Source organism: Mya arenaria, chromosome 2 (assembly GCF_026914265.1).
Source record: "Mya arenaria isolate MELC-2E11 chromosome 2, ASM2691426v1".
NCBI lineage: Eukaryota > Metazoa > Mollusca > Bivalvia > Myida > Myidae > Mya > Mya arenaria.
The window spans coordinates 66,139,533-66,148,185 of NC_069123.1; the positions used below are offsets into that span (position 1 = coordinate 66,139,533).

Below are 8,653 nucleotides of genomic sequence, written 5' to 3' on the forward strand. Positions count from 1 at the left end.
CAGACGAGAATCATTTCAACCTTTGACCTTCAACCTTAACCGTGATCTTTGAGGTACTGACCTGGGTCTTGTGCGCGACACGCCACCTCATCAGATTTATGACAAGTTTTTTGAAAATACCATAAGATATGGCGAAGATACAGCCCTGACAAGAATCAGTTTAACATTTGACTGTAAAACTTGACCTTGACCTTTAAGGTACAGTTTTGGTTCTTGCGACATACCATCTTATCATGATAAAACTTTGAGGTGGGTTTTTTTTGAAAATCATATTGTGCATGGTCAAGATACAGCCCGGACAAAGTTGACTGCGGACGGTCGGATCCACGCACGCACATAAACGTAACCGAAATTTTGACAACCTTGTCTCGCTCACCACAAGCGGCCGCGACAAAAATAATGCCAGGCTTGACTTCGTTTACGTTGATTTATGCACATTGCCAAAGACTTATCTTTTCACAGATGACCAGTGCAAAGTGTTTTATTCAGCCTAATATCGGTTGAAAAGGTTCAGAAGAAAAAAGGTTGCCCAAAACTGACTAAAACTTTTGCGTTAACCAACATGAAACGGTATCCTTTTGACTTTGAGCCTGACGAACTTTAATGTGTTCTACAGGGTGCTTTTATGACAGATACATCCAAGCAACAGGATGTCATATATTTGTTTGTATGGGCATTTAGGCAGCATTTCTTTCTTTGCTACCAAATTAGAAATCAACCTCTGTACCATCTAATACATTTTGTTTATATATTTGCTTTGGCCTATTCACAAACATACTTGGTCTCATTTTGCATTTTTACTGAAAAGGGATGTGGCATGCCATGTAAGCGCATTGAATAACTCATCAATACCGTTTAATATTGCACAAGATGATTTATACAGTTTACAATGCTATGATGTTTCGTTGGTTCGGCTTTTATGCATGTATACACGGCGATGGCATTCCGGCTAAAGTTAGCGTTTCTGTCTGCAACATGTGTCAAAAGCCAATCGAACGTCGCCATTTTTAGATGCTTACCCGCGTGATTCTCCAATTAGTTCAATATTTGATCATCACGCGAGAAAATCTAACCAGGCATTTACCCAAAATGACCCACTTTTAAAATTATCTGATTTTGTTATTTAGAAACCAAGTCTGACAAATATGTCTCACAATGGCAAACCATCAAGATAATACTTCATAATAGGAGATAAACGTGCTCAGTTGAACTAGAAATCGACAGTCACTTTTATTGAATTTTATTTTCAAAATTCTCTTTCAAGTAAATGAAAAAAAACAATACCAGGCAAACATAACATGTCCACAGTGTTTACATAACATCAACATAAAACATTGTAACAATGCTGCCATGTTTTCCTATATAATTGTTGATATGTGAATTGCCAGTCACTATCTCTTAATCTATGCAATTTATATTTTTCAAATGAGTTTTGTTTTCCTTTGTGTACGGACTGAAGCTGAGGTTAGAACATTTATTTGACTGGAGCAGTGTGGGGTACTTGTCGTGCAATAATAATAAGATGTAATATAGTAAAAGCAAACTAACGCACGCGGTATAAGCATACCAACACATACATTTTTTCTTTGCAACATTACACATATGTTACTACAGCAACAAAAATGCTTTATTTAGATAACATAGACTTAATAATTGGCGCCATTCAACAGGAAGTAAACAAAAGTTGCTGTCACTGTGGCAAGTTTGAACTCACTACCAAAACGCTCACAGTTATTGATATAGGATTTCAAAATAGTTTTTTTAACATCGATCAATAACTATTGTTTGAATGTTTGAGTTGTATTTGTTTGTATGTTTCTACTGCGCACAGTTTCATTTGTTTGGCATTGTTCATTGAGGCATGCTGTGTTCAACGCAAATTTGACCACTCTTGAGTTAACTTAAGGAATGGTTTTGTAAATTACCTCAGGAGGTTGTCAACTGTCGAATCACCTTCAATTATTAAATCTTTCAAAAGGGTGGTGGTGTAAATTTATTAATACTCGCACTCGGGCAAGGATTAGAGTGTTTGTGATTTATTTTCCAGGTAAAGACTTTTGAGTTTTCAGTTAAATAGGCAATCTCATACTGTAACATAAACTAGAGGGGCATGACACTGTGTAGGAAACATATAACACATACGTTTGAAGAGTAAGAAATTACTTGAATGTGATTATACAGCTTGGTAGTGGCTGGCCTAGACGCCTTATGATTGGAAGCGGGTTTAAAATAACACGGTTATGGCAGTAACCATTAGTATTGTATTTACGTCCTTAAATGATGAGCACATGCTAGAGATCAATGACCTCTTTACCCCATTGTTAAAGGGAATAGACACCAGATGATACAATTGCAAAAAAAAATGTCAATTTTTTCACAAAATATCTATGTGTACATCGCATTGAATCTTACTAAGGTATCCCATCGCTACATATGTGTCTTTCGCAGTATTTGAGTATTTTTTCCAATTCAATATTTACTGGGTTTGTCTACCAGGTACATCCCAGTTAATTAAAAGAGAAGCGTCGGTATATGTACCTGTACTAATCATGTTACAGTCACAAGCTTAAAAGTATATGCACACTATAGATTGGGAAACCATTATGCGCTATTTTTAAAAAGTTAAACACTCGTTAAATAATGTAAAATGATGTATTATCGGCCTCATGTTGTCGTTTTGATAGCTCTAGACTTGTTTTGTGGAAATAAGGTATTTGCCGATTTTAGGGTCATCTGGTGTCTAGCCCCTTTAAGTTTTGCACATATGCTACTGACAACGAGGTTCCTAGTGTGTATACATACATATATTGTTATTCAATTCATTTATTCTTGACAGCAGCTACGAACTATTAAAACAATGCATGCTATATAGATCCCGTATTACCAGTGATTAATATCTGTATCCGGAAGACCATTCCTATAGTCGAAATAGTATCCATGATCATGATATCTATTGACTTCAGTGTCCACTTCCTTAGAATCTCCGTGTTTTGTTTTAGAAATGTGGCTTTCTTTTTTGCAATCTATTTTAGCTTTTCCTTGATCTAAGAACTTTCGACGTGTTTTTGTCCCAGGCTTGCTTTCAGCCAAAGAAACACTGTTTTGCTTTCTTGGAGCTCTTGTTGCAGCTTGAACTAATAGTTTTAGCTCTGCTTTCAGCCCTTTATTTTCGTCTTTAAGATCTTTTATTTGCTTGTTCAGCGCGTCGAGAACTTTATCTTTACTTGTTATCTTCTTGTACTTTTCAAGTCTTGTTTTCGTTGCCTGAATATCATGTTCAAGTTTCGCTATTTTCTTTTTAGCGTCTACTACTTCTTGTTCAAACCGAATAATGCGCTTTTTATAGCCAGCCTCGGCCTCTCGTAAAGTTTTGCGATCATCAAATATCCTCCTGTATGATTCTGCAAAGGGTTCACCGCCTGTATCCAATTTATTTCGTAGTTTTGCGTTTTCTTCATATAGTCCTCCAAATTCACCCAACACCTTTCGTGTTTCCAGCTCAAGTTCTTTAATCTGATTGGTGTGCGCAACATTTATTTCCCTAAGTCTAGTAAGGTCCTCAATCATTCCTTTGTATTCAGGAATCGGTATAATCTTTACTTCAGGGTTGTCACCAACAGACGCGTTACTCGACATTGCTGCGTATTTCTGTTCCAACTGAAGCTTCTGTGCTGCATCTATGGGCTTCATTCCTGCATTGAGGACTTTTTCGGTTTTCGCCATCCAAGATTCTTCTTCATCATTCGTTTCGGTACTGGCGGTTTCACTTGACTTTAATTTTGATTGCGCATATTTGCTGTGTGGATGTGTTCTGATCCCAGCCTGTGGTTTCTTTATTCGGGTATGTGGTACTTTTGTGCCGCTCATTCTGAATCGAGATAAAATGGACAAAGTATGATTTAAACAGAAAATGCACATGTACGTCAATTGGCTATGTACAAAACAGGTATACCTTCACATTTATAATATATTCATCGAAATCAATACTTACTTTTAAACATGTGTCCCTTTTATCTTAGATCTGTTGAATTTTAACCGTTTTTTAATATTATAAACGGCTTTACAAGGGTTAATCATTTTGTATTTGCCATCCTCATTATGAAGCGTAACCTGTTGGCAAATAACAGGATAAACCCATGTAATGTCGTTATATTTTTCTATTAATACGTTCTTGAACCGGCACACCTTTACCTAAATATATACAGTATACAATTTAATAATTTGAAAAACACGAGTAAACTTTCAAAAAAACGGTATTTAATTAAAACAGCAAGAACGAACATCAGTTTGTTGTTTTATTCATTTATGATTGGAAAAGTAAATAACGCACAGAACTGTCATATATCAACCACTTGTACTGTGCAATACAGGTGTACACACGTTGGTAACAGATGATGGTAAATATAATGTTGGTCACAAATGAAAGTAAATATAACAATACTAATACCAACATGTTCCAATGAAGCACTAGTCCAAAGAATAGTTAAAATTTTAATATGGAGGTTTGCTAACGTCACCAACAAATCCCCTGTCATCTGTTCACTACCAGTCATAAAGGTCTGCATCTGGTAGGTAATATTCATATTCAAAGTGACGGACAGGGGTTTTATTTCTCCTTGAAATTCCATCCACACTGCCATGACCAGACGGTTTTGTTTTCATTGGTTGTCGGGTAAACGTTGCTTTCTTTTGAGTATAAGAAACTTTTGAAGGTTCATCTCTGCGTGGAGATTGGCGACTCTGATCTTGTGTCTTCTTTGAAAGTGTGTTGAGCGGCTTGTCCCCCTTAAGCTCAGATACATCATCCTTCAATTTCTGATTCTCTATTTTTAAGTCTTGTATTTGTGTATTTAAAATATCAATTATCTTTTCGTGTCCAGGTTTGTCCTTATATTTTAAAAGTTTTGCTTTTATTAATTTCAGATCACTTTCAAGCGTTTCAATTTCTTTATAATATTCTATCAGTTCTTGTTCAAATCTGCGGATTCTCTTCTTATACCCTATTTCGGAGTCCCGCAAAATCTTTCGATCGCCAAAGACACGCGAGTACGGCTCTGCAATAGGCTCATTTCCAGTGTCCAGCTTTTTCCTCAACAGTGCATTCTCCTCGTACAACGCTCCAAATTCTTGCATAACCTTGTTCGACTCTTGTTCAAGTTCATTGATTCGATTACTCTGAACAAAGTTTAGTTCATTCAGCTTCATAAGCTCGTCTTTAATTCCATCATATTCAGACTTAGGAAGAATCTTTATTTGTAAGCTGTCATTATTTACAATCATCGGTCTCGACTTTCGTTGAAGTTTAGGCACATTGGAAATATTTACCGACTCCGGTTTTTCGCTTAATACGGTTTTAACTAAATTCTTGACACTCTTGGTGTTCTTGGTCTTTTCTCTCTGGGATGTTGCGTCTGCGATCTTTGTGAAAGGCGGTTGTTTCTTCTTTGGCCTATTTGCAACGAAAATATTCGGTTTTCCAGGAGTAGTTGTAGCTGCGCTACTCATGCTCTGTATATAATTGTTAGATATTTCAATATTTTCCCGTCAAAGCATGTTCTCAAATATTTAATGTACTGATTTACAAATAATTTAAAGTTGTGAAATATTTTTATATACGCGCTTATCATCAAATATATCATGTTGAAGTGATAAAGTAAGAAACAACCTTACCTTAATACTCGAGATAAGATGCCTTCGATCTGTGAATTTAAACGGCTTGAATTGAAATGGAACACCACATTTTTAATAAACATTTTCAAATGAAAGCTTATTCATTGACTCGGTTAAGCGGGTAATCTTAACTACTAGTAATCAACGAATTCGTCTTTTTCTCATTGCTATTGTCTTTTAAGAAAGAAGTCAAAAGGCGTGTAAACATTAACGATACACTGACTAAATTTCGATTATGCGCCGATACTCAATTCCCACATGAAGGAAATAGGTGGGATATAGAGGTATGTACCTAAAACGTTCTTAAAAATATTAATTGAAAATGAGTTCTGTAATAGGCGTGTGTCAAAAACGTTTAAACTGGTAAATTTACCACTACACCATTATAAATTTAAATGTTATCGAAATAAAGCGATTCATGGTATTTTGTATGCAAATATGTTCACATGTTCATTGATGAGTTTTTCCATAGGCATGATACTTTAACCCTTTTAAACCAACATTTCATTTCAAGAATGTTATACATCCAATGTAATATTAAATGCCTTAGTGTTCACATGCAATTAAACGATTGAATTCATTTATACAACATATCTGATAACAGATAAACCCATAAATAATATACAATTTACATAATCCATAATTGATGCGTTTATTTCCAGACTAATGCATTGGCATCATATTACGAAAGAAAATGAGTTTCTTTAAATCTTCGGGTAAATCTAAGCAACAGAAGGAGCAGATTGACATCCTGGTGCAGGAGACGGAAGATTTAAAAAAGAGCGAGGATCTGTTAAAACAGAAAGCACAGGAGGCGGAAGAAAACTCCATGGAGCTTACACAGACCGTCCAAAGGCTGAAAATAGAAAACACAGAACTGAAAAACAAATTAGACACAGAAGAGCCATATGAAAAGATTTTCAATGAAAGACAGGATCTCATTGAACAAAACAGCGAAAAGATGCTAAAAATAAAACAGCTAGATGCAGAGCAAAAACAGTTGAAAAATGATTTAGAAACATCCAGACAAGAAATTACAACAATTTTCAAAGAAAAGGAAGATGCCGTGAAACAAATGGCAGAAGAGAAAACTAAACTAGAGGAATTAACTTCAGACAGAGAAGAACTTGAAAACCGAATAGAAGAACTTGAAAATAAAAATAGGGAGTTCGAAGATGAAATTATAAAAGTGAAACAGGAAATGAGATCACTTGGTGGTGAGAAGGAAGAAATCGAACGCTTGGCAGCAGCGGAGAAAACTAGTCATTCAAAACAAAGCATGGCATATATTGAAGAACTGAGAAAAGAACTTTCAGAAAGTAAAGCGAAAATCGAATCAATGCTGCTTGAAAGTGAAGCCTTAAAGTCAGAGAATGAAGCTCTTTTTCGAGCAAATGAATCAAAAAAGGAGGAAATAACAGAGATACAAAAGGACGTAAGCGGTATTAAAACTGAGCTTAATCTAGAAAAACTTCGATATCAGAAACTGAAAAAGGAATGGGACGATGAAAAGAAAAAAACGGAATTTGTATTAGTTAGTAAACGAAGTAAACAGAAGAAGACATTGGAAACGTTCAAGGAAGAAAACGACTCAGAAGATGAGCATGTTGTAAGCGTAGTTGAAGCCGCAAAGGCTGAAAGAGAAGAACTAAAAGGAAAAGAAAGAGAACTAAAAAGGCGAGTAAGTCAACTGCAAACAGACAAAGAAGAGCTGTTTCGTTCTGGGACAACACTTTTTGCCGAAAATAAAAGCATAAAAGCTAAGTATGAAAACGTTATGAGTGAACGTACCACACTTTTGCAGGTAGAGGCTGCATTAAAACGTAAAGTTCGGGCACAAGAAGAAGAAATAAAAGACTTAAAGAAAACTGTGGATGATCTTTACTATCAAAATGTTGCTATTAGGAGTAACGAGGAGAAAGACAAGAAAGGCGCCTATGTTGTAGTTATGGGAAATGAAATGATTAAGGAGTTAGAACGAGAGAAAAGTGCGCTTCATAGAAGAGTGAAGTATTTAGAACGAGAAAACAACGAGATAGAAGGTCGTGTTATTGAGCTTGAACGCAGATCAAAGGAATTGGTAGATTACTCACGAACACATGACAGAGAATCATCGTTTGCCGAAATACGTCATAGAAAAGATTCTGGAAATGATTCGACAAGAGGTAGGCACAAATATAAGGACCATCGAAACATTGAACGGAATAGAGATCGCGAAAGAGATGGTTATTCAGACCGTGAAAAATACAGCGACAGAGAAAGATATTCAGGGAAAGACAAACGAGATGACAGGGATCGGGATCGGTATTCCGAACGTGATCGAGACCACAGTTCAGGCCGAGATAGGCAATCGAAAAAAGACAAAGACCGCGATTTAGAAGACCGAATAAGCAGACTTTTGGACAAGAGACCGCCTTCAACCAAAGTCTATCACGAGTACAGAGAAAGAAGACCGTCCGTGATAGCCCCATCGAAGAGCCCCGACTTTTACAAGAGTAATGCACCACCATTCAACTATCCCGGGTCCCGGCAACTAAGCATTGGGCCAGTGAGTATAAGGTCACATCAGAGTCATGGGTCACGAATATCTCTCCCCCAGATCGACAGCAGATCACAGTCACCAAGAGCGCACTCACCGAGGGAACATCACGCCAGGAAAGTGTCGCCTGTGAGGCGTTTATGATTTATGTTCTAGGAAATCTTCATGGAACGCCCTTTACAAATGACAAGTTTACTTTTTTACGACATCATTTATTTCTTTATTGATGCATTGAATCTTTGTATATATATTTCACACCTGACACTATTTCTGTCATGCATTTCAGCGGTGTATGCCATTCTTGTTTCCGTTGTTTTATGTTACGCTGTCATTTTTATACGAAAATGTTTGCTTTTTGATTTTTAAAATTCCGCGAATTAAATTTGGTCAGTTTATGAAAATTAGTGTAATATTTCGGATTACGTCTACATTCGAACTAAAAAG

The 8,653-nt window shown here is 36.3% G+C and overlaps 2 protein-coding genes across 4 annotated transcripts; one reads left to right on the forward strand and one right to left on the reverse strand.

Annotated features, from left to right (window-relative positions):
* Window positions 1–1,233: 1,233 nt before the first annotated feature.
* On the reverse strand, window positions 1,234–5,788 carry LOC128222306 (uncharacterized). Of its 2 annotated transcripts, none has more exons than XM_052931282.1 (2): window positions 5,671–5,788; window positions 1,234–3,868 (listed from the first exon to the last, which is right to left on the reverse strand). In XM_052931282.1, the coding sequence occupies exons 1-2, from the start codon at window positions 5,751–5,753 to the stop codon at window positions 2,881–2,883; spliced, it is 1,071 nt and encodes a 356-aa protein (XP_052787242.1). In that variant the 5' UTR covers window positions 5,754–5,788; the 3' UTR covers window positions 1,234–2,880. The 2 variants fall into 2 exon arrangements, with proteins under 2 accessions (XP_052787242.1, XP_052787252.1); XM_052931292.1 differs by lacking the exon at window positions 1,234–3,868 and adding an exon at window positions 4,283–5,508 and having other exon boundaries at window positions 5,671–5,770.
* A 110-nt stretch (window positions 5,789–5,898) lies between these two features.
* LOC128208112 (nipped-B-like protein B) lies at window positions 5,899–8,636 on the forward strand. Of its 2 annotated transcripts, none has more exons than XM_052911460.1 (2): window positions 5,899–5,954; window positions 6,333–8,636. In XM_052911460.1, the coding sequence occupies exon 2, from the start codon at window positions 6,365–6,367 to the stop codon at window positions 8,351–8,353; it is 1,989 nt and encodes a 662-aa protein (XP_052767420.1). In that variant the 5' UTR covers window positions 5,899–5,954; window positions 6,333–6,364; the 3' UTR covers window positions 8,354–8,636. The 2 variants fall into 2 exon arrangements, with proteins under 2 accessions (XP_052767420.1, XP_052767427.1); XM_052911467.1 differs by lacking the exon at window positions 5,899–5,954 and adding an exon at window positions 6,015–6,033.
* Window positions 8,637–8,653: the final 17 nt, after the last annotated feature.